The sequence below is a fragment of the Leucoraja erinacea genome, chromosome 10 (assembly GCF_028641065.1).
Source record: "Leucoraja erinacea ecotype New England chromosome 10, Leri_hhj_1, whole genome shotgun sequence".
NCBI lineage: Eukaryota > Metazoa > Chordata > Chondrichthyes > Rajiformes > Rajidae > Leucoraja > Leucoraja erinaceus.
The window spans coordinates 33,561,307-33,587,482 of NC_073386.1; the positions used below are offsets into that span (position 1 = coordinate 33,561,307).

Consider the following 26,176-nt stretch of genomic DNA (forward strand, 5'->3'; position numbering starts at 1 on the left):
TAGACTTGCCTGTTGCTGCTTTTTTTTAATTGAACCCAATTAACCCACAAAGTCTAGGTAAGGGATACCAGGTGCAAAGTGGTTTAACCTAGTTTATTGGAGGGATATGAATGAATGCTAACAGCCTTTCCTAACAAGGAAGAGGGTACTGTAAAATTCTATGAATAGTTGTGTGCATCCCTTTGATACTAGCATACAATTTGGAATAGATAATCCACTACATTTATGTTGGGAGCCTGGAATGCATTGCCAGGGGTAGTGGTGGAGGCAGATACGATACTGACATTTAAGAGGCTTTTAGATAGATACAGAAGTTTGAACGTGCATACCTCCAGATTTGGGGAGTTTCTTCCCAGCTGTAATTGGGCAACTGAATAGTCCCCTCATCAGCTCGAATGTGATCCTGACCTTTTATCTACTTCATTGGAGACCTTTGAACTAACTATAATGGGACTATCAGAATTATATCTTGCACTAAAAGTTGTATCATGGATACAAAAGGTGTTCGGCGAAACGATTGCCGAGCCTGCGCTTGGTCTCGCCAATGTAGAGAAGTTGACACCTGGAACAGCGGATACAGTAGATGAGGTTGGAGGAGGTGCAAGTGAACCTCTGCCTCGCCTGGAAAGACTGTTTGGATCCTTGGATGGAGTCGGGTGGGTTGGTAAAGGGACAGGTGTTGTATCTCCTGCGGTTGCAGGAAAAAGTACCTGGGGAGAGGGTGGTTTGGGTGGGAAGGGACGATTTGACCAGGGAGTTTCGGAGGGAACTGTCTCTGCGGAAAGTAAAAAGGGGTGGAGATGGGAACATGTGGCCATTAGTGGGATCCTGTTGGTGGTGGTGAAAATGCAGATGAAATCTGTTTAACTTTGCATTATGTTTAGCACATTGTGAGCCTAATGCCTGTTTAGGGGTGCTGCATTGATGGCAGCCTCTACCTACAGTCTGTCTGTTTTTCTGTCTTTTTAAAATTTTAGTCAGTTTTAAAAGTTTGTGTTTGAGGTTTTCTTAGCTTTTCATTGTGGGGGAAGGGTAAGGGGGAAACCGTTTCCCAGTCACTTCCTGGCGAGGATGCGACTATTCTCCGAGTCGAGTCGTATTATTTTTCCTGTGATCAGGGAGCTCTAACTGCAGCACTATGTCCTTATCAATCTGGAGAGGTATGTTCTCTGCAATTACTGCCTTTATCTCTTGGTAGCTAAGCAGCAGCTATATTACCACTGCTGCGTTAAACAGTTTCAGCATTTTAGACTGCCACTGTTTGAGCCTGTGTTGATTTTGGCTGTCCCCATTTCATGATTGCAAAATTGTTCATGTGCATTCTTGCAACAATCATTGAAATGGATGGTATTTCCAATTCAGGATGATGCGACTTGGAGATTAAGTGTTTCAGTACGTATGCTGTCTTAGTACTTCCAAGAGATAGAAAACAGTGTTTGGGGAGTGCAGTTGAAGAAACATTTGGGGAAATTGCTGCATTGCACCAGAATTGCGTTGGTGTGGAAGGTGCATCAATCAATCTGTCCATTTCAATTCTCTGCAAGATATTTTGCTGTTTTTAAGAATTAAGAATTTTAATTAGTTATCATTGAATACACAGCTGCTGTGCTTTTCCTGTCATAACATTTGTTCTGTTTCAAATAAGTTTAGTTTTGAGATACAGTGCGGAAACATCTGCGGGGGGGGGGGGGGGGGGGGGGGGGGGGGGGGGGGGGGGGGGGGGTTTGCATGTGAAACGTATCTCCTCGAAAACCAGACGCAAAAACGCAGTTTTTTTTTACCATTTCGGTAGCGATTTACCTTATGAGTTCGAAAATCCACTCCTTGGTCAATTATTTCCCCAGATTGTGAATAAAATTGATCACAAAACTCACTTAAAATTTTTTTTTTTTAAATCGCCGCTTGAGCTGCTGATGTCACAATGTCCCCATTCCCGCCAATCGAGGCCCACTTTCTTCCAGGCGCCGCCCCCCCGCTGTGGATTAAAGCTCAAGTACGCTCGTGCCACGCCTCCCGCAGCTGGACTTCCACGCTCGCCTGCTCATTAACTCCGCAGATCGGGAGGTCACCGGCCTGAGCATGGCAGCGGCAGTTATTGTCACGCGGGGCATTACTCCCTCTGGGGAAACCTGAAATTCCTCCGTTAATCGCAGGGACACGGGGAATCGTCATGCGAGAGCTGTTCCATCAGAGCCACCCGCTCCCTCTCTCGCCATACTCCTTCCCTCTCTCCCTCCCTCTGCAAACCCAACGTGCTGCCAGTCGTGCCTCTTGCAAGTCCTCCACTCTCTGCCCTCACTCTACCCTCCCTTTCTAGACACGCCTGCGAGCTGGGGGCTAAGCGTCAGTAGATAGGGCGATTATGGGGTAAAAGGAGCAAGTTAATTATATTCATAAGGGGGGTAGTTAATGTGTGTGGGGGAGGGGTGGTTAATATGTGTGACTCCGCATGCCCCCACCTCATCCACACGTTGGGGGAACAGACCCAACGGGTCTGCACTTGGTCTAGTGATAAATATCTGAAGATTTAGGACAACCCTGAAAAATCCTAGGGCTGATATGATTAGCAATGAAAACTATATTTTGTGTGAACAGTGAAAGCTATTCAATGGTTCAATGCATTTGTCCCCACTTCCTTTAATTTTACTTGGACTTATTAATTCTACCCTGTTAAATGCTGACATGAAATCAAGAGAAGTCACTCATTTCACTTCTGGAAATAAGTACCTTTCTCAATCTGGAGCATGGTTCTAATAAAATCAAGAGACAATGTAGTCTTGCAAAATGAGCCGTTTATTGGTAAGGAAGTACTCCTTGATAGGATTTAAAAAAATTAAGAATAAATTGTTATGATGGTAATTTCAGATTCCATTTAACCTGCATTTCATGGCCAGGACATCCTTGACACCTTTTACATTATTGTCCAAACAAATGTGGTTACACTAAAATCCATGTGCTTAGAGGCACGATTCTTCATTGCCGGGATTTACTAGGATGTTTTCTGGGATGGAGTGTTTCAGTTATAAGGAGACACTGGGATCTGTTTTCCCAGGAGTAGAGGAGGCTAAGCAGGGACATGAATAATTAAGGCATATTAAATTATGAGGGCTATTTGATTATAAAGTAGACTGCAGAAAAAATGTCCCCAGAACAAAAGTAGATAAAATTAATAGGACATAGATTTAGAACAGATCCAAGGGCGGGGGGGTGCGCTTTTTCACCCATGCCTGAAAGAGTGCTAGAAACAGTCACTAGCAGCATGTTAAGAGGTGTCTAGATGGCCACTGGGCATAAAGGATATGGGCCAAATGATGGATGATCCACTGTGGGGAGGCGAGTCAAATGGCTTGTCCGCGCTGTATGACTCTGACTCTTAAACTTTGTGTTCAGTCCATTCAGACAGTTTGTTAACACATGAAGTGACCCTAAGATTTACATGACTGGATTACTAATCAGCATATATAGATGAAGATTGCCACAACTCCAACCCATATGTTAGTATCTTATCATCATTTAAGTTATTCATGGAGCTGTCTCCTCCTTTTATCTGTTTGCCTACCATAACTCATAACTGGATGTCATGGGACTGTAAAATTGTATCCAACTATTGATTGTCATTGATTTAACTTCCACTTTCATAACACACTTTCAAAGGGATCTGCCAACCAAAAACACCCCCCTAATTCACCTGGTAGAATCTGCCATTTGACTATCATATTTTGTTGATTCAGACATTTAGCCTTAACCCTGTACCTCCATTCTCTTTTCTTTGTTCTGAAGCTCCAGCTCTCCTCTCACTCACTCTTCTGCTCATCCAGAACACAGAAAAGTAAAGCACAAGAATAGGCCCATCAGCCCAAAATGCTGTGCCAAATAAGATGCCAAGATAAACCAATCTTGTCTTGCCTGCACATGATCCAAATCCCTCCATATCCATGCACCTATTTAAAAGCCAATGTGCACCTGTCTCAACCACATCCCCTGGCACAGCATTCCAAGCACCCAACACCCCAAGTGTTTTTTTTAAATAAAATACCCAGCACATCTCCTTTAAACTTTGCCTCTTTTACCATAAGGCTAATATTTGACATTTCCTCGCTAGGGGAAAAAGGTTCTATCTACATAGTTATACTTCTCATAACTTTATATTCCTATCAAATCTCCCCTCAGCCTCTGGTGTTCTAGAGAAAACAAACACCCTATAATTTAGGCAGTAATCTGGTAAATCACTTCTGCATCCTTCCTGAAACAGGGCAACCAGAACTGCAATACTCCAAATGTGGTTTAATCAGTCTTATAAAGCTTCCTGACAGATGAAGGCAAGCATATCATGTCTACTTTATCCTGTAGGAAAGAACTGCAGAGGTTGGTTTAATTCAAAGATAGACTCAAAATGCTGGAGAGCAGGTGACGTTTCGGGTCGAGACCCTTCTTCAGACTGATGGAAGGGGTCGGGTACTTTTCGGAGTTGCCGTTTCGGCGCCTCCGTTTATAATATCTGTACTCATCAGAACCCTAACCTCTGTAAATAGCTCCAGATGAATAAAAGTGTTCCATGCGTCACAATACTCCGGGATACTAAATTGGAGTAAGGCACATTATGTTATTAGGCAGTAAATTGGGAGCAGTTGTTGGCTGCATCTGATGTGGGATTTGTTTAAAAGTCCATTTGATCAGAGTTTAGGATGGCATGTTCCAGTGCCATAGGAGGAAAGATAATGATTCTGTGGTGCTCTGTCATGTATGCAGTGAAATTCTTTTTGCATAGATCGCACATGCACGAGTCACCATATTTTCGCATCATTAACCAAAAGTCCAGTCCATACACTTGATGTACTGGAGCAGCTCCTTCTCCAGGTAACCACCAGGCTACATACTAGAAACAACGTACAATTTTTACTAAAGCCAATTAACCTACAGCCTGTTCATTTGGAGTGTGGGAAGAAACCCATGCAGTCACAGGGAGAACGTGCAGACAGCATCCATTGCCAGGATCAAACCCGGGTCTCTGGAGAAGCAGCAGGAATTTACTTTATTATGACTAGAGGATGTGATCACAGTGAGATTTTTTGCTAAGTTTGCATAAAGATACTATGATGTATACAAATAGCGTTGTCACCTACGCGCCGACAAAAGCACATGGCATGTTCCAGTGCCATAGGAGGAAAGATAATGATTCTCTCTTGTTTTGTCGTCCCCCCCCACCAATTTTCTCATTTCCCCCATGCCGGGTCTGGTACGGTAAGGCAGCAACTGTACTGTGCCACTGTACCGGTATGGCTTTGTCTGCGGTAGGTAATATCCTTGCCATAAAGGGAGCACAGAGAAGGTTCACCAGACTAATACCTGGGATGTCAGGACTTTCAAATGAAGAAAGACTGGATAGACTCGGCTTGTACTCGCTAGAATTTAGAAGATTGGGGGGGGAATCTTATAGAAACTTCCAAAATTCTTAAGGGGTTGGACAGGCTAGATGCAGGAAGATTGTTCCCGATGTTGGGGAAGTCCAGAACAAGTGGTCAGTTTAAGGATAAAAGAGGAAATCTTTTAAGACTGAGATGAGAAAATTTTTTTTTAGTGGTGAATCTCTGGAATTCTCTGCCACAGAATGTAGCTGAGGCCAGTTCATTGGCTATATTTAAGAGTTAGATGTGGCCCTTGTGGCTAAAGGGATCAGGAGGTATGGAGAGAAAACAGGTACAGGATACTGAGTTAGATGATCAGCCATGATCAAATTGAATGGCAGGAAAGGCTCAAATGGCCTACTCCTGCACTGATTTTCTATGTTTCTATATCTTCCAACCTTGATTGTTTTTGAGGAAGTGATGAAGGTTACTGATGAGGGTAGGGCAGTGGATGTTGTCTAGATGGACATTATTATGTCCCCCATTGCAGACTGATCCAGAAGATTAAGATGATTCACAATGATTTCATCGTATGGATTCAGGAGACTTGCCCATAGATGACAGGGTTGTGGTGCTATTCTGGGCTGGAGGTTTGTGACCATTGGACTTCTGCTGGGATTTGTTTGCAATATGTGACTTGGAAATAAATGTTGATGGCTTGGTTAGTAATTTTGCAGATGACAGCAAGGTTGCCAGAATCAACTGGGGAAGGTTGTCAATGTATACAGTGAGATACAAATTTGCTACATAAACAGACTGAGAAAAAGCAGATGGAGTTTAATCCAAGCAATTAAGAGGTGTTGCACTTTGGGAGGGTGAATGTAAGAGTAATGCAGTTAATGGCAAGACCTATAAACTGCATTAAAGTACACAGGGATCTGATGGTCCAAGCTTCCTGAAAATGGCAACACAGTAGATAGTGGTTAAAAAAAAAAACATGGTAGACACAAAATGCTGGATTAACTCAGTGGGACAGGCAGCATCTCTGGAGAGAAGGAATGGGTGACTTTTCAGGTTGAGGCCCTTCCATCCGCAATGGTACCATTGGGCGCCTCTGTTTCGGGGTGTTAGGGTGCCACAGCGGTGGGCCAGTGGAAACCAATGCAAGCCTAGGATAGTGCAAGTGAGATCAGCTTTACCTTAACAAGTTTGGAAATTGGTTTCCACTGGCCTTCGCTGTGGCACCCTAACCCGGCGTGGACATGTCATCACACCTGGAGGCGAGCTTCGACCGCTGGCCCTGCGGTCCTTCTGGTTGCGGCAACTTTCAATCTTCGACCGCTGGCCTGCACCATCTTGAAGCCGCGGTCTCTGGTGGGGAGGCACCGTTTCAGGACTTATCTGGTCTTACCGTGTCTGAACATCTGGACGCCCGCAGCTACGGCTGCGGAGTGTTGAGGTCCCGACCACGGGGGAAAATGGAGGACTGGCTACATTTTGTGCCTTCCACTAGTGATGAACGCTGTGGTGGATGTTTGTGTTAAATTGTTATTGTGTATTGTGTGTTCTTTATCATTGTACCAATACTGGCAAATTAATTTCATTTGCTCTTTATGTGCAATGTGACGAATAAAACCGTATTGTATTGTATTGTAAACCCATACCCTAACTCTAACACCCTGAAACAGAGGCGCCGAAAAGTACCCAACCTGCTAAAATATATCATCAAAGCTAGGCAACAGTGTGTGCTGGTCCCAGAAGTGGATCTGCTATTAGTCAGTACATTTGCTTGGCTCTTTTAAATAATTTTTCCCTTTATCCTGTATCTGTACACTGTGGTTGGCTTGTTTGTAATCATGTATGTATAGTCTTTTCGCTGAAGGGATAGCATATACCAAAAAAGCTTTTCACTTGTACACAATAATAATAAACTAAAACCAAAAAACATTTAACAAATGTTGATCTATTCTTCACTAAATTCCATATCAGATTGCTCACTCTTTTTTGCTATGCAATAGCCAATTTACTGCCAATATTGCTTCCATCAAAAAAACTCGAGATCCAGATCAAAAGGTCTGTCTGGTTCCTTCCTGGTGAAATTATTAAGCGTACACCTCACCATTGTTCTCTCCATTTCAAAAAATGAAATAAAGTCCTAATTTAAGTTGGGCTCCAGTGTCATTTCCTGAAAGAATCAAGCTTGTTATCAGATGACACATTGAAAATGGAGTTTTTAGTATTCAATTTAAGAAGAAAAACAAACTGGATGTTTAATTCCATTGCTCAGAAAAAGGTAATAGTAATCTTTATTTAATTGCACAAGATGGTTAACCTTAAGTTATGAAGCTGTTAAATTCGGCCCATCACGTCTACTCCGTCATTCAATCTATATTTCCCTCTTAACCCCATTCTACTACCCTTTCCCCATAACTCCTGATAACTGTATTAATCAAGAATCTATCTGTCTGCCTGACTTGGCCTCCACAGCCTTGTGTGGTGTTGAATTCCATGGATTCACCACCCTCCGACTAAAGAAATTCCTCCTCTTCTCCACCCTAAAGGAATGTCCTTTAATTCTGAGGATATCACCTCTGGTCCTAAATTCCTCCACTAGTGGAAACATCCTCTCCATATCTACACTATTTAACTATTTGCTAAGTTTCGATGAGGGTTCCCCTTGAGTATTCTCAAATTCAGCTGTGCAACAGTAGGCCTGGACCAAGTGTTTGTCCAGGTAGATGTGGGGGAGAATATTTCTGCCTGCAAGGAGGCAATGACAGGGTCCAGATTGGTAATATACTCTTCAAAACAGGTCAAGGTAAGGTTAGAATTCTGCCATAGCAAACTGTTCATAATTTCTGGAATCCAAGGAGTAGAAAAATCAGCTGTGGGTCTGGCCATTTTACTCATCAAACTGCTGTCTGAAAAGGATTGGAGGTAGAAAGTAAAAATCATTCAAATATTAATAGCGAGTTTAAAATATTTCCCCACAGCTAGTGTGACATTTGAATTGAAAATTTTACAAGACACCCTTCTTAAAGACTCAAACACATTCTAAGTTAAAATAACAAGGATCTGAGCCAGGCTTTAAAATAGCTTTTATTATGAAAGCTACATGTAAAACAAATTTTCTTCATAAACTGTACAAGACCATGGCACATATTGCAGCCATAAATTGCTAACCTGGTAGACCTGTCAGTATCAAGGTAAAGAAAACTATTTTCCCCCTCACATGACGTTGCACAACAAATCCAGTTGGGGCAGATGCCCTTTGTGAACAATGAGCGATACACGAGTGATAAGTTGAAGAGCAGGGAATACCAAAGTAGTTTATTTCGTAAAGATACATACAAAAAGCAGACGTCACTTAAAACTAAGAAAGCCAAATAAACAGTAAACTACAGAACTCAAATCTACAGTCACAAGGCTCATAGGATATGTAACTATCTACATCAATATTTGTTGAGTCTCTTTAAACAAAAAATACACATTACTGAGGTTCCTACTCTTGTCAAAGGAGATCCCTGCATACATTTCAGAAAAAAAGCTTCTTACTGGCACACCAATCTGATGCTATAAGAAGTGCAGTTCACTTCCTGAACCAAGTCATCTGTACACCTTTTTCACAAACCGTTGGAAGCCAGGTGCCAAGGTCACCACTTTCTGTAACTGTAGAAAATATAATAGAAGGGTGACACTTCAATTCTGACAGAAAGCACTGCTAAAAATAATCACTTCACATTAGGAATATAAATCAGATTACACTAAATTTATTCACTCATGTCCATATCTTCTTCATGATGATCGTCACCATTGACTTTTGACTCTTTCACAATATCTGTGCTTCCCTTGTCAGTTGCTTGTGCCAACTCTTTCAGTTTTGGGGACGTCCCAGATTCAGAAACATTCTGTTCTTCCTTTTTCTCTTTTTCACTGTCATATCCTTGTTCCTCTTCATCATAATCTCTTGTCACCTGTGCAAGTGCAGGATGCCATATCAAATTGAATAAACCAACCCACGTAAAAAGCATCTATCTGCTTTAATATTCACATGCCCCATGGAACAGAAGGATAAAAATGGTACACAATTAAAGATGTTCTTTGCTTTCTAACTAAAAGCCATATATATATATAGTTCCAAACTTACCTTCACATCTCCTTTCTCACTTTCGGCCTTTTTTTCCCTCTCTTTCTCCCGCTCCTTATCTTTGCTCTTCTTCTTTTTGCTAGACGACCTCTCCCTCTCCTCTACTTCACGGCTTCGGTCCCGGTCTTTGTCCTTCTTCTTTTCTTTCTTATGCCTGGAAAATAAATCATCTTCAAACATATATTCTCATAATTAAATTTTAAACGTTCATAAGTCATAGAAGCAGGATTATACCATTCGGCCCCATCTTTCCCTCTCAACCCCATTCTCCCCATAACCTTCCTAATTAAAACGTGTACTAATTAAAAACATGCCAATCTCCACTTTAAAACAAACCCAATGACTTGGCCTCCACAGTAGCCTGTGCCAATGAATTCAACAGATCTGCCACCCTCTGACTAAAATAGTTCCTCCTCATTACCCTTCTAAAAGTACATCCTTTTATTCTGATGCTGTGCCCTCTGGTCCTAGACCTAGACTCTTCCATTAGTGGAAATATCTTCTCTCCATCCACTCTATCCAGGCCTTTCACTCTTCGGGAAGTTTCAATAAGGTCCTCTCTCCATCTTCTAAACTCCGAGTACAGGGCCAGAGCCTTCAAATACACAATTCGTTAACCTAATCATCCCCTGGATCATTCTTGTAAACCTCCTCTGGACCCTCTCCAACACCAGCACATTTCTCCTCAGATATGGGGCCCAAATTGTTCACAATATTCCAATGGCACTCTGACCAGTGCCTTATAAAGCCCCAGCATTGCATTCCCACTTTTATATTTGTGCTCTCGCAACGAATACCAACATTGCAGTTGCCTTCCTTACTGATTCAACTTGCAAATTCACCTTTTGTGAATCCAGTACCAGCAGGCTAAAGGACTCCAAAATATCACCAATCACTGATCAGGTTAACCAGCCTATAGTTTCAACTCTTTTGCCGCGTTCCTTTCTTGAGAAAAGTTTTCATTAGTGTTTCATTTTTGAAGATTTCTATAATGCGGCACTGAAGTATCAGCTTACATGACTACTATCCTCATCTATTGCATCCGTTGCTCTAGGTATCAACGGCTCTACATTGGTGAGACCAAGCGTAGGCTTGACGATCGCTTCACCCAACACCTCCGCTCCGTTTGCAATAACCAAATTGGTTTCCCGGTGGCTCAGCAGTTCAACTGCCCCTCCCATTCCAAATTCGACCTTTCTGTCCTGGGCCTCCTCCATGGCCAGGGTGAGTAAATTGGAGCATATTTCGCTTGGGTAGTTTACACCCCAGCTGTATGAACATTGACTTCTCCCATTTCAGGTAGTCTTTGCTTTCTCCCTCTTTCCCCTTCCCAGCTCTCCCACAGACCAATGTCTCCCCCTTCCCCCCTTTCTTCTTCCTGCCCCTCCACCTGAAGAAGGGTCTCGACCGGAAACATCACCCATTCCTTCGCTCCATTGATGCTGCCTCACCCGCTGAGCTTCTCCAGCATTTTTGTCTACCTTCGATTGTTCCAGCATCTGCAGATCCTTCTTAAACATGACTGCTATCCAGTATTGTCTGACAATGAACAATTCCATTGGTAACCCAGACCACAAAAAAATCGATAACTTACCAAAATTTGCTGTCATAAACTGTTAACATACATTGTACGGAACTGTGTCTAAGTCTAGATCTTAAAAAAAAAAAAATACCTTCGAGGAGATGGTGACCGCGAGAGTTTGCGCTTGGGTGATCGTGACTTCTTTGGAGATCTGGTAATTGATCTACTTCTTCTACGTCTTCGTTCTCTTTCTCGCTCTCGTTCTCTGTCTCTGACAAAGCAAAGGAAGTATCTTGATTACGCAATTCAATAATTTGTTTAATTATCTACTGTGACGAGACTTTTAAAACTATCAAATGTTCTTGCAACAAGACAGCTTTAAAAACTGCTACACTTGTTAGAGAAATGTTGCAAAAGTAAATCTAGGAATAATAATAGAAACTAATGTCAATGGTTTAATTTCGGGACTGTCATATGTTGATAGAATGAAGTGGCTGGGCTTGTATACTCTGGAATTTAGGATGGGGGGGGGGTCTTATTGACATTTAAGATTATTAATGGTTTGGATACGCTAGAGGCAGGAAACATGTTCCTGATGTTGGGGGAGTCCAGAACCAGGGGCCACATTTTAAGAATAAGGGGTAAGCCATTTAGAACGGAGATGAGGAAATACTATTTCCACACAGTCACGAGTCTGTGGAATTCTCTGCCTCAGACGGCAGTTGAGGCCAGTTCTCTGGATGCTTTCAAGAGTCAGATAGAGCTCTTAAAGCTGGCTCGAAGGGCCGAATGGTCTACTCCTGCACCTATTGTCTATAAACTTCAATCTCCAATTGAGTAGCTCCACTTCTGTATTACTGCATTAAATCCTCATTTCAAAAATATTCTGAATTTAAAAGCTAGGTCAGAAAGTGAAGGGAATCGGATATCAGCAGAAAGCGAAGGGAGTCAGATACCACATTTTTTTTACAAACTTTATGAAAGGTGGCATTTTGATGAATATTGCTCTCTTTAAAAGCACACACTAAAATTGTTTAGGTTTATTGGTAACATGTGTGGCAAGGTACAGTGAAAAGCTTTTGTTTGCATGCTATCCAATCAAATGAAATCTGGAATACAAGCCAAACACAAAAGGTAGAGCGAAGAGAAAGATATCAGAATGCAGAATATAATTTCTCAGCATTGTATTTTGATGACAAAATACCATTCAAACTGAACACCACATTACGCTGAAGACATAATATCCTATTCCAAACAGCAGTTGTTTTCTGTTGTAACAAATGTCTTGGTAATGCCCTTTTGCTTCGATTTCCCAAGTGCTGCACAGACCAGAGACCAACTAAACTGGAGAAGGAAATGGAAATATCTGCTTTCTCTTCACCAACATCTCCAGAACACAAGCATCTTTCTATAAAGTACATACATACCTGCTGGGGCTGCGTGATCGCCTGGCTGTGCTGTAGCTTTTCGGGGGGGTTTTGGATCTTTTCTTCTCTTCTTTCTTTTTTTCCCTAAAAAGTGTCCAAGAACTATAAAATTCATGCTCAAAAGTGACTTGCAATCAAACATAATTTAACTATACACAGCCATTTAAAAAAATGTACCAATTCAGTAATATTTTAAAAAGGCATGATAAGGAAACTGCAAAAAAACAACCTTGACTTTGATACACTTCGAGATCTCCTTCGCTCCCTTGAACGAGATCTTCTTCGTCTCGGACTCCGTGATCGTCGCCTGCTCCTTGACTTTGAATGTGAACGTCTTCTAGATCTACTTCTGGAACGCCTGTAATAAAAATGCACTTTCGTGAGTACTCAGAAAAATAATATACATGTAAAACAATTATGTTTTAAAAGCCAATGATTAGTGGTGTTCCCCAGGGATCAGTGCTGGGCCCCTATAAATTTGTGGTTTATATCAACGATTTAGTTGAGAATGTGCAAGGTGCAATCTGCGAGTTTCAGATGCCACTAAAGTAGGTGGCATCATAGACGATAATCAGGAAGTGCAGCAGTCGGGCAAGTGGGCCGAGGAATAGCTAATGGAGTTAAATGCAGATAAGTACGAGGTGTATTCGAGGAAGCCAAACCTGAGTAGGACCCTCCCAGTGAATGGGAGGGCCCTGGGGAATGTTGTAGAGTAGAGGGATCTAGGAGTACTGGTACACAGTTCCCTGAAAGTGGCGTCACAGGGTAATAGAGATGGTAAAGAAGACTTTTTGTATATTCCCTTTCATCAGTCAGAGCATTGAGTATTGAAGTTTGCATATTATGTTACAGTTGGACAATATGTTGATGAGTATTGAGTCTAAAGGGCCCCGACCTGAAACCACATTCTCCTAAGATGCTGGCTGACCTGCTGAGTTATTCCAGCACTTTGTGTCTTCCTTTGGAGTATTATGTTCAGTTTTGATCACCCTTTTATCTGAAGGATGACATTCAATGAAAAGATTGCAGAGATGATTTAAGCCGGGGCTTTATTCCTTGGAGCACATTGCCCTCCATAATGTTTGGGACAAAGACCCGTCATTTATTTATTTGCCAGTTTCTTTTTTAAAAAGGCGGGAGAGAGAAAACAGGGAATTATAGACCAGTTAGCTTGACATCGGTGGTGGGGAGATGCTGGAGTCAATTATAAAAGATGAGATAGCCGAACATTTGGATAGCAGTAACAGGATCGGTCCGAGTCAGCATGGCTTTACGAAGGGGGAATCATGCTTGACTAATCTGCTGGAATTTATTTGAAGTTGTAACTAGGAAAATGGACAAGGAAGAGCCAGTGGATGTAGTGTACCTGCACTTTCAGAAAGCATTTGATAAGGTTAGAGATAGTGGGCAAAATTAGGGCACATGGTTTTGGGGGTAGAGTGCTGACAAGAATAGAGAAGTGGTTGGCAGACAGGAAACAAAGAGTAGGGATTAATGGGTCCCTTTCAGAATGGCAGGCAGCAAAAACAGGAAGGCAGATTACTATCTAAATGGCGTCAAGTTGGGAAAAGGGGAAGTACAACGGGATCTGGGGGTCCTTGTACATCAGTCTATGAAAGTAAGCATGCAGGAACAGCAGGCAGTGAAGAAAGCGAATGGCATGTTGGCCTTTATAACAAGAGGAATCAAATATAGGAGCAAAGAGGTCCTTCTGCAGTTGTACAGAGTCCTAGTGAGACCACACCTGGAATATTGTGTGCAGTTTTGGTCCACTAATTTGAGGAAGGACATTCTTGCTATTGAGTGAGTGCAGCGTAGGTTTACAGCGTTAATTCCCGGGATGGCGGGACTGTCATATGCTGAGAGAATGGAGTAGCTGGGCTTGTACACTCTGGAGTTTAGAAGGATGAGAGGGTATCTCATTGAAACATATAAGATTGTTAAGGGTTTGGACACGCTAGAGGCAGGAAACATGTTCCCGATGTTGGGGGAGTCCAGAACCAGGGGCCAGTTTAAGAATAAGGAGCAAGTCATTTAGAACAGAGACGAGGAAACACTTTTTCTCACAGAGAGTGGCGAGTCTGTGGAATTCTCTGCCTCAGAGGGCGGTGGAGGCAGGTTCTCTGGATGCTTTCAAGAGAGAGCTAGATAGGGCTCTAAAAAATAGCGTAGTCATGGGATATGGGGAGAAGGCACGAACGGCGTACTCATTGGGGATGTTCAGCCATGATCACATTGAATGGCGGTGCTGGCTCGAAGGGCCAAATGGCCTACTCCTGCACCCATTGACCATTATCTATTGTACTCCACAATTTGAGATTTGTAATAGAAAAAAAAAAAATCACATGTGGTTAAAGTGCACATTGTATAATAATGGCCTTTATTAAAATCTGATATTTTTGTTTAACCATGTAGAAATTACAACAATGTTTATACATTTCATGGCACCATTAAGTTTGGGATTTAGTAATGTCATGTAAATGAAACGAGTCATGTTTAGTACTTTGTTGCATATCGTTTGCATGCAATGATTGCTTGAAGTCTGCGATTCATGGACACCACCAGTTGCTGGGTGTCTTCTCTGGTGATGCTCTGCCAGGCCTGTATTGCAGCCATCTTTAGATGCTTGTTTTGGGGGCTAGTCCCCTTCAGTTTTCTCTTCATATAAAAGGCATGCTCAATTGGGTTCAGATCGGGCGATTGACTTGGCCACTCAAGAATTGACCATTTTTTAGCTTTCAAAAGCCCCTTTGTTGCTTTAGCAGTATGTTTGGGATCATTGTCTTGCTGTAGTATGAGCCGCTGGCCAATGAGTTTTGAGGTATTTGTTTGAACTTTTGAGCAGATAGGATGTGTCTACACACTTCAGAATTCATTATGCTACTACCATCAGCAGTTGTATCATCAATGAAGATAAGTGACCCAGTACCTTCAGCAGCCATTCATACCCAGGCCATAACACCCCCACCACCGTGTTTCACAGATTAGGTGGTATGCTTTGGATCTTGGGCAGTTCCTTCTCGCCTCCATACTTTGCTCCTACCATCACTCTGATATAAGTTAATCTTCGTCTCATCTGTCCACAAGACCTTTTTCCAGAACGGTGCTTGCTCTTTTAAGTACTTCTTGTAAAACTGTAACCTGGTCATCCTATTTTTGCAGCTAACCAGTGGTTTGCACCTTGCAGTGTAGCCTCTGTATTTCTGTTCATTAAGTCTTCTGCGGAAATTTGTCATTGACAAAATCACACCTGACTCCTGAAGAGTGTTTCTGATCTGTCGGACAGGTGTTTGGGGGGGGGGTTTCTTACTATAGAGAATTCTTCCGTCATCAGCTGTGGAGGTCTTCCTTGGTCTGCCAGTCCTTTTGCAATTAGTAAGCTCACCAGTGCTCTTTCTTCTTAATGATGTTCCAAACAGTTTATTTTGCTAAAGTTTTGTTGATGTCTATCAGTTTTATTCTTGTTTCTCAGTCTCATAATAGCTTCTTTGACTTTCATTGGCACAACTTTGGTCCTCATGTTGATGAACAGCAATAAAAGTTCCAAAAGGTGATGGAAAGACTGGAGGAAAGACTAGGTGCCGAGTGTGTTTTAATTGCCACATTCCTTACATGTGGCAATTAAACACACCAGATAAATCAAACACCTGTAAAGCCATGTCCCAAACATTATGGTGCCCTGAAATGGAGAGACTCTGTATAAACACAGCTGTAAATTATCCATGGTGAAACCAAAAATGTATGAAAATATCCTTTAATAAAATCTGACAGTGTGCACTTTAACCACATGTGATTTTTTTTCTATTACAAATCTCAAATTGTGGAGTAGAGGCAAATAAATAAATAATGGATCTTTGTCCAAAACATAATGGAGGGCACTGTATATAGACTAATCTTTTACTCTGAGATTTAAGGTGGGAGGTGAAAGATTTAATAAGAACCTGACATTTTCCACTCAAAGGGTGGGTGGGTATATGGAATGAGCTGCCAGAGTAGGTAGTTGACAGAATACTGTAACATAATTAAAAAAAGACATTTGGACAGGTATATAGATAGGAAATGTTTAGAGAGATATGGGTCAAATGGAAATAGCTTATATGGGGTATTTTGGACAGCATGGATAAGTTGGGGTGAAGGGCCCATTTCCCTGCTGTATGACAAACTTGACCCAAACACCCAAATAAAGGATGCTCATGAACTTGACAGTGAAAAGACAGCACAGTCAGGTTACTGGAAACAGATAAGATAGCAAATTATAAACCTAAATGTGCACCGAAATGCAGAAGGCCAATAGTTACTAAATAATACTAGGCATTGTATGTCTAATGTTCCACTACCAGACTCACCAATATTTACACTGAAAATAAACTCTTGGATCCTTCAACAGCTTGGACATGACTCCAGGTGCACAAGACAATATATTTTAATAGGAATTATCAGGTTTATGGGAAAGGGCAACTTATTTGTTTCAAAGTAATTGTAATTTGGTTAACGGTATTCATTTAAAACGTGCTTCAGTTGACATTTATTGTGTTTAATTGATTCTCAAAAGTCAGAGCCATTCACAATTAAAAAAAAAAATCCTTGTAACTTTGATAGAAAGGCTCTGGGCGAGGCTTTGGTGCATGATAAAGCTTAGAGTTGTTTTAGGGGTAGAAGTCAGTGGACCATTCACACCCCGCTGCTGTTGCCTGGGCCTTGTCCAGGATGTTTTGGATAAGATTGCATCCAGACCAGTGGAGTGAGCAGGTTTGTGCTAGAAAGATCAAGCCAACTGGTTTACTATTCTTACTCAAATTGCTGAAAAACCACTGGAGATCAAAATAAAAGATGACGCACAACATCAAATTGGGATATGTTGCAAGAGCTTGACAGCACTTGACATGTTAAGGAATAATGGACCAAATGCAGATGAACGGATTGGATTGGTTTCGTCTCGACCCGAAACATCGCCTATCCATGTTCTCCAGGGATGCTGCATTACTCCAGCACTTTGTGTCCTTGTGTATTAACCAGCATCTGCGGTTCTTTGTTTCTACTTAGTAGAAAAGGTTGTTAAAACTAGGTCATTGATTGGGGACGATCAGCCATGATCACAGTGAATGGCGATGCTGGCTCGAAGGGCCGAATGGCTTCCTCCTGCACCTATTTTCCTATTACATGATGGCTGTTCAGGGTAACAACAGCAAAGAAAATATATGTTGAGAATAAAAATTTGATATATATGCTGTATTCTGTGCTGCACCTTTTTACACTTTCCACAATTTATAAAGAAAACCTATTTGGGCAGGCCCCAAATTATTAGAATATGGTTATCAATATTTTTCATTCTTAAAACTATATTTTCATTGACTTCAAACTAATGTATATAGCATTAAATCCTCAGGACAATGCACGTCTTGATTTGTCCAACTTGAATAATGTCTTATATACCTTTTCCAAAAGAAATGTTAATTTCTCACCTGTGCCTTGAACGGGAACGAGAGCGCCGCCTGCGTGAACGAGATCGCGATCTAGAATGTTTCCTTTTGTCATCCTTTTTTTCTGAAAAACAAAATGTAGAAATTAAGAAAAATATACACAGCGATGGTGTATTTAGGCGAGAGAGAAACTGGTATCAAAAGTACAAACAGGTTTTTGTGGAATGAACTGAACATACTGTGGGTTGGATTAAGTAACAAAAGCAGTACAGGTGCACAACCTTTTATCCGGAGTTCCGGAAACCGAAAAGCTCCGAAAACCGGACATTTTTTCCAGGATGTCGTCTGCACACCAAAGCTCGCGTTTGGCGCCAAAACTTGACCCGAAACGACCCACGGTCAACCCAGGTCTGTACCACTGTAGCGGCTGCCTCCTCCCCGGAGACCGGGGAGACACTTAAACATCTGTAAATCATTGCTTAAATGTTAGTCAGTTAGTTTGGAGGGCTTTTATGTGAAGGGGGGGGGGGGGGGGGGTGAACTTTAATTCTTAGTCCCCTACCTGGTCGGAGAGGCGGGGAGCGGGCAATGCCTTACCGGGTCACCGTGCAGTAAGCTCCGGAGCGCTGTGGCCACCGACTCCCAACATCGCGGAGCTGGGGGCTGTGGGCGTCCGGCCGCGGGCGGCGCCGTTTGGAGCTCCGACCCCGGCAACTCTACCCCTGGCTGCGCGGCGCTCCAAATCCAGCGCCGCCCGCAACCCCAGCTCCGCGATGTTGTGTGTCGGCGGCCACAGCGCTCTGGAGCTTACCGCACGGCGACCCGGTAAGGCATTGCCCGCTCCCCGCTGGTATCCCAACGCAGCGACGCCGCCGACTCCCAACATTGCGGAGCTGGGGCTGCGGGCGGCACTGGATTTGGAGACCAGGGAATCATTTACAATGATTCCCCGGTCTCCGGGGAGGAGGCAGCCGCTCCAGACTTTTCAAGCTGCCCGCGCTACCTACCTAATCTATGCTAAAAATCTTCCATTCCGAAATCCGAAAAATTCCGAAATCCGAGAAGTGTCTGGTCCCAAGGCTTTCGGATAAAAGGTTGTGCACCTGTAGTAACATTCGCTGCAACATTCGAAATTGTTGCAAAATACAGTTGCTGCACCATTGAGAGAAACTTTTATCAATCATGTAATGTATGTAGTGATGATTAAAAATTACCTGGTACCTTAAATCTCAAATTAAAGTCTGTGTTAAAATGGAAATTATACTTTTAAATGTAATTTGGCATCCCTTAACTTTGCACTGCCTGTAAAATTTAATGGAAATCGGCCATTCGACCAAAAGCAACATAGATAGCATATAACGAACGCCAGTCAAGATAAAAAGAGTGCAGGAAATCTAAAACCAAAAGGACAGAAAATGCTGGAACTAATGAAGGAACCTCAACTCAATCTGAAATGTTAACCGCTTCGCTTTCTACGGATGCAGCCTGACCCGTGCATTGCCACACATTTCTGTTATTGGTCTTTATATAATGGCATTTCTGTTGCAAGGTTGATGACACTAAACATCTTCAGTCATAACTATTGGGTATAGTAATGTGCTCAATGCATTAAATGGAAGCCAGTGTCAAAATACCACAATATAGCAGACAGGTTGCAGCTCGATGTAAATAGAGCTCTAAGTAAAACTGTCACAGTACAACATTCCTTTTATTTAATGTTTGTTAACAGACTGCTTGGGTACAAAGCAGGTAATTTAATATTGTCAAGATTAAGACAATTTAATTTTGATTAAACGTTGAATTTAAACCTTTAAAAAAATGTCCCTCAATTCACTAACTGCCTCCCACGTTTAAAGATTTTCAGATTTATAAAAAAGAAATCTTTTTGTGAAAAAGTTGTCCATTTTCAATAAGTGTTATAAAATGATTAGTCACAGGAATCCTATATTAGGCATTGTTCAAAGCAAGACATTAGAACTAGTAGTATTACCGGTTTCTATGGCCGCTGAGATCAGCGACTGGGCTTCTTTAACCCTTTTCATTGCTTCTTCTATGTCTTTGGAAGAAGTGTCAGATTTCAGGGCTGGGCTCACAATGGCACCAGAAGCATGGTTTAACCTAAGGAAATAAAACACATATATGAATAAATGAGTTCCCAATTTTCATGTAATTAAAAAATATTTACCAGGTGGCATCTCCTCAAAGATTAGTTAATTATTAGCAACCAAATAACAAGACTGGTTTGAGTACTTCATGCTTGTGTTTGGACTGCACAATCACTTCATAGTGACTCAATTTAAAATATTTCAGACCCATGAATAAGATTACTGATGTCTTGGACATTTGAGCAAATTAAACTTTGACAAATTACTAGGCCGTAAAGCAGCTCATCTCTACACACCATTATGCCATCTAAAAAAAATGAGAATTAACACCCACAAGAAAAACACCAATATTTTCTATTGGACCTTTGCTGACCCCCAAATAGTAGCCCGGTTGTAGGGTGTAAGTTGCAGCAGGAGTTAAAATTGGCATGTAACAACGGTAATGCCACTGTGGTGATGGGGCATTTCAATATGTAGGTAGCCTGGGAAACCCAATCTACCCAATTTCAGGACCCAAAGAAAGAGAGTTTGTAGAGTGCCTCCGAGATGGATTCTAAAAGCAGCTTGTAATGGAGCCGACCAGAGAAAAGGCAATTCTGGATTTAGTGTTGTCCAATGAACCAAATTTGATAAGAGAACTCGAGGTAAAGGAACCGCTTGGAGGTAGTGGTCATAATATGATTAGTTTTAATCTGCAATTTGAGAAAGAGAAGGTTAAATCGGAAGTGTCAGTGATGCAGTTGAACAAAGGGGACTATGAAGGCATGAGAGAGAAGCTGCCCAAGGTAGACCGGAAAGGGATACTAGCAGGAATGACGGTGGAACAGCAGTGGCAGGAATTTCTGGGCATAATCCGGAAGACGCAGGATCATTTCATTCCAAAAAGGAAGAAAGATTCTAAGGAGAGTAGGAGGCAACCGTGGCTAACAAGAGAAGTTAGGGATAGAATAAAACTAAAATAAAAGATGTATAACACAGCAAAGTGTACCCGGAAGACAGAGGATTGGGAAACTTTCATAGGACAACAGAAGTAAACAAAACGGGCAATACGGGCTGAAAAGATGAAGTACGAGGGGAAGCTGGCCAGGAATATAAAGAAGGACAGTAAAAGCTTCTTTAGATAAGTTAAGGGAAAAAGAATAGCAAAGTCAAATGTGGGTCCCTTGAAGGCAGACACGGGTGAAATTATTATGGGGAACAAGGAAATGGCAGAAGAGTTGAACAGGTACTTCGGATCTGTCTTCACTAAGGAAGACACAAACAATCTCCCAGAAGTACTGGAGGACAGAGGATCTAAGGGGGTAGAGGAACTGAAATAAATTTTCATTAGGCGAGAAATAGTATTGGGTAGGCTAATGGGACTGAAGGATGATAAATCCCCTGGGCCTGATGGTCTGCATCCTCCTCAGGGAGGTGGCTCTGGAAATAGTGGACGCATTGGTGATCATTTTCCAATGTTCAATAGATTCAGGATCAGTTCCTGTGGATTGGAGGATAGCTAATGTTATCCCACTTTTCAAGAAAGGAGCGAGAGAGAAAATGAGGAATTACAGACCAGTTATCCTGACTTCGGTGGTGGGAAAGATGATGGAGTCAATTATTAAAGAGGTAATGGGGCATTTGGATAGCAGTAAAAGGATTAGTCCAAGTCAGCATGGATTTATGAAAGGAAAACCATGCTAGACTAATCTTCTGGAATTTTTTGAGGATGTGACAACGAAAATGGATATAAAATGGGAGCCAGTCGATATGGTGTATCTTGACTTTCAGAAAGCCTTTGATAAGGTCCCGAACGGGAGACTGGTGACTAAAATGAGAGCACATGGTATTGGGGGTTGGGTGTTGACGTGGATAGAAAATTGGTTGGCAGCTAGGAACAAAGAGTAGGAGTGGACGGGTCCTTTTCAGAATGGCAGGCAGTGGCGAGTGGAGTGCCACAAGGCTCGGTGTTGGGGCCGCAACTGTTTACCATATATATTAATGATTTGGAAGAGGGAATTAGGAGCAACACTAGCAAGTTTGCGGATGACACAAAGCTGGATGGCAGTGTGAACTGTGAAAGGGATGTTAGGAGGTTGCAGGGTGACCTGGACAGGTCGAGTGAGTGGGCAGATGCAGTATAATATAGATAAATGTGAGGTTATCCACTTTGGTGGCAAAAACAAGGGGGCAGATTATAATCTCAATAGGGTTAAGTTAGGTAAGGGGGAGGTACAGTGAGACCTGGGTGTCCTTGTACACCAGTCACCGAAAGTTGGCGTGCAGGTACAGCAGGCTGTGAAGAACGCTAATGGAATGTTGGCCTTCATAACAAAAGAGGATTTCAGCACAGGAGTAAAGAGGTTCTTCTGCAGTTGTATAGGGCTCTGGTAAGTATTGTGTACAGTTTTCTGTCTCCTAATTTGAGGAAGGACATCTTTGTGATTGAGGCAGTGCAGCGAGATTGATCCCTGGGATGGCAGGATACGAGGAAAGATTGAAAAGACTAGGCTTGTATTCACTGGAGTTTAGAAGGATGAGGGGGAATCTTATAGAAACACATAAAATTATAAAAGGACTGGACAAGCTAGATGCAGGAAAAATGTTCCCAATGTGGGGCGAGTCCAGAACCAGGGGCCGCAGTCTTAGAATAAAGGGGAGGCCATTTAAGACTGAGGTGAGAAAAAACGTTTTCACCCAGAGAGCTGTGAATTTGTGGAATTCCCTGCCACAGAGGGCAGTGGAGGCCAAATCACTGGATGGATTTAAGAGTTAGATAAGAGCTCTAGGGGCTAGTGGAATGAAGGGAAATGGGGAGAAGGCAGGCACGGGTTATTGATTGCGGACGATGAATGGCCGAATGGCCTCTTCCTGCATCTATTTTCTATGTTTCTAAATGCTGCTCTGGAATGTCACTGTGCCAACAGCTTCCCCATATGTCAACAAAATGTTTTAATGGCACCAGCAGCATATTCAATCATGAAGGTTTCACAACTCATCTTGTTCTTGCCTTTGCTATACATACATGCATAATATCAGCAATCATCAAAATGTAATTGGGACAATGGCTAATTTTCCCTATCCTAAAGTAAAGAGGTGCCAACTAGTACAAATGCGTATTACTTACACAATTAAAAATATAGATTTTCTTGAGAATTATGCTTTCCACCCCCTTTCCCATGCAAGAACTTATACTACGCATTTAAAACTGAAACAAGTGAGGAATAAGCAGCCTGTTAGCTTCTCTTACAAGATGAGCTGGCATGTGCAAGGATTTCATTTTTGCTAAGGACAAAGTGCGAAAATGATACAACTTACTTTGGATCAACTTGAGTGATGAGTTTTAAAAGCTGATCTGCTGTAACCTAAATGGATAACATTAAACATTACAAGACAATGATAGAGATTTGTAATGTACTTTAGAGATAAATATGATGCTAATATAATGCCACTATAGAACTTAAGAACTTCAATTTCCACGGCAGAGCATCAAAAGTACAAACATCTGTAATTCATCAACAAAATAAAAAAATAATCTTCTACAGTGACTCTACATTTCCAATAATGTGCATCCTGCAACTTCAGTATCAACGATAAAACGAGTTCAAACTTTCCCCGAGTGCAACAACTTTTCACAAGGAAAAGGTGAAGCCTAACAAATGCAGCCTTCTTATATATTGATAGGACACGTGTTCTTAGTAAATTTCTTCTAGTAATTTTAAACCTGGGACTTCACACAAGTTGTAAACAAAAATTAATGAAAATTAATATATTGTCTGTCTGAATATATTTTTATTTTATTTCTACCAGTATCTTTGATTTCTATTTGAAAATTATTTGGTCCAGGCTACTGGAGTAAGTACCAAATTATGGTAATGTAAGCTTCTAAAATAAAACATTTAGGAAATTAAACTTGAAACCACTCATCTACTGACCATACAAGGGAAAAAAACCTTCACTCAACCTCTCTTTCCAAGCTCTAAAAAACCTCCCTATCAGGGCACCTTCCTGCACACCTGGCCCTCTGACATGAGCATTTGGCCAGTGACCACATTCTGAACATACACCTCCTGACATTCCACACTATATATCAGTGAGGTTTCCTCAAGGCCCATGGTTGCAGCCACAATGAAGAACATTGCATTATGCCATTTCCACCACCAAATAAATCACATTGAGCATGCAGCAATAAATTGCACTGTTCATATTTGGTATGTTCCACCACATTTCATTAATCTTTTTCCAGTATTTCTCAAAGGGTACAATTAATTTATAAGGTGTACCACTATAGATCATAAGAGTTAGTAGAATTAGGCCATTCAACCCATCAAGTCTACTCCGCCATTCGATCGTGGCAGACTATCTCTCCCTCCTAACCCCATTCTCCTGCCTTCTCCCCATAACCTCAGACTCCTGTACTGTCTCCCATAGTACATTCTCCCGTTATGTACTAGATTTACATATTCTGTTGTGCTGCAGCAAGCAAGAATTTTATTGCCCTCCCTGAGACATATGCCAATAAAACACTCTTGACTCTAATCAAGAATCTATCTATCTCTCCCTAAAATATATCCAGACTTTGCCTCCTTCTGAGGCAAAGAATTCCACAGATTCACCATCCTCTTGACTAAAGGAATTCCTCCTCATCTCCTTCCTAAAAGAAAGTCCTTTAATTTTGACGCTATGACTAGTCCTAGACTCTCCCGCTAGTGGAAACATCCTCTCTAAATCCACTCAATCCAAGCCTTTCACTATTCTGAATGTTTCAATGAGGTCCCCCTCATTCTCCTAAACTCCAGCCAATATAGGCAGTGTGGTTAAACGCTCATATATTAACATATGTTAGTACCATAGGGAAGTAATACAGAATAGAAAATGGGGCTACGTCGTCTCTTCTGGATTCTAAAGGCCTGGAACATGTGTAATCTCCCCTCCCATTAATTTTTCGAATGCTATGGGTAACACTTGAATGTACAGTAGCGAGGGCAGAAAAAGGAACCAAATTGAGCAGAAAATACAGAACAAATTAAAAGCAGCAGAATAAATCAATAAAACAAAAAAAGATGAGTAAAAGTAACAATATTTATTGGGCAGGAACTTTCACTTAAGGTCATGAATATATGGTGTTTCTACAGCATGATCTCATACATCATCTCCCATCCAGTGAAAGGCACCCATATGTTGTACCAGTTCAAAGTGGCAGAAATTGATGGTAACTGAGGCTGTTGACTGACACATGGGTCAGAGATGCTTCTGGCCCTCGGAGCTCTACTGTGAGCTTAGAGGCGCGGCATGATCTTCGGGCACGCAATACAGAATGATTGCAGAGACAGGCAGCCAGACAGCCACAAATATGCCCAAATTCCAAATTTAAAAGACCACAAGTAAAAGCAATTACAGCGTGGATAGCTGTGAAGCCCCTGGAAAATATGGTACAGGCATCAAAGAAATAAACGTAAAATATTTAGTGCCAAATAGCAAATTGTCAAAATAGCAGCAATAAATATTATTCCATTACAGCTGTCACATAGTATTTACCTGGGAATTTAAGTTTGCTCCTGGCAATCCAAGTGCAGCAAGGGTAGGGTCCAAGCCGGGATTAACATTCCCGAGAGTAGCCAAAGGAACGCCGCTGAGCTGGTTAAAAGGAAAAAAATATTGTTCACATTAAAAATCAAACATGAAAACAAGTCTTGTGTTTTAATGCCAGCACTGTGACAATACGTACAAAAACGTTGCCTTCAAAATTCTGTTTGACATTTTGCAAAAGTACACCATGTTCAAATTACTCGCTCTCAAACGACCAAATTAAAAATCAAATCCATCTTGAAGTTGAATTTAACTATAACTCCCTTACCATTCCAGGTTTTGTTCATATAATGCCTTGCTTCTAAAGCAAATCATGAACAAATGAACACCAATAGTTTAGTGCAAATGCAAAATTAAGAATCTGAATAGACAAAAATACATTTTACATGTTTGAAGAAATGTCACAAATTTCAAGTTCTAAAGTATTAACTGAAAGTCAGTATTTTTCAATGTTATTACCGTAATACAGCATATCAGTGAGGATGCAAATATTAAATACTTTATATCTAGTATGGTGTATAACACAATACTTATCCCTGTTGCTAGCTTATAATGTCAAATATTTTGCTTTAAATTCTCCCTTTAAAGCATTACAATTTAACAATCCATGCCCTACTGCTTTTAGCTGACCTACATTGGAAT

At 41.5% G+C, this 26,176-nt stretch overlaps 1 protein-coding gene across 3 annotated transcripts in view; it reads right to left on the bottom strand.

Moving 5' to 3' along the window:
• Positions 1-8,426: 8,426 nt before the first annotated feature.
• Positions 8,427-26,176, bottom strand: part of srsf11 (serine and arginine rich splicing factor 11) — a 30,304-nt gene continuing 12,554 nt past the window's right edge. For all 3 annotated transcript variants that reach the window (XM_055641896.1, XM_055641898.1, XM_055641897.1), the window contains 9 exons: positions 25,484-25,582; positions 23,264-23,310; positions 19,852-19,979; positions 17,904-17,985; positions 12,671-12,799; positions 12,442-12,525; positions 11,166-11,285; positions 9,493-9,646; positions 8,427-9,319 (listed from right to left, as the gene is read on the bottom strand). In XM_055641896.1, the coding sequence (XP_055497871.1) occupies positions 9,116-9,319; positions 9,493-9,646; positions 11,166-11,285; positions 12,442-12,525; positions 12,671-12,799; positions 17,904-17,985; positions 19,852-19,979; positions 23,264-23,310; positions 25,484-25,582 (1,047 nt within the window). In that variant the 3' untranslated portion in view covers positions 8,427-9,115. The remainder of the gene's footprint in view (positions 9,320-9,492; positions 9,647-11,165; positions 11,286-12,441; positions 12,526-12,670; positions 12,800-17,903; positions 17,986-19,851; positions 19,980-23,263; positions 23,311-25,483; positions 25,583-26,176) is intronic.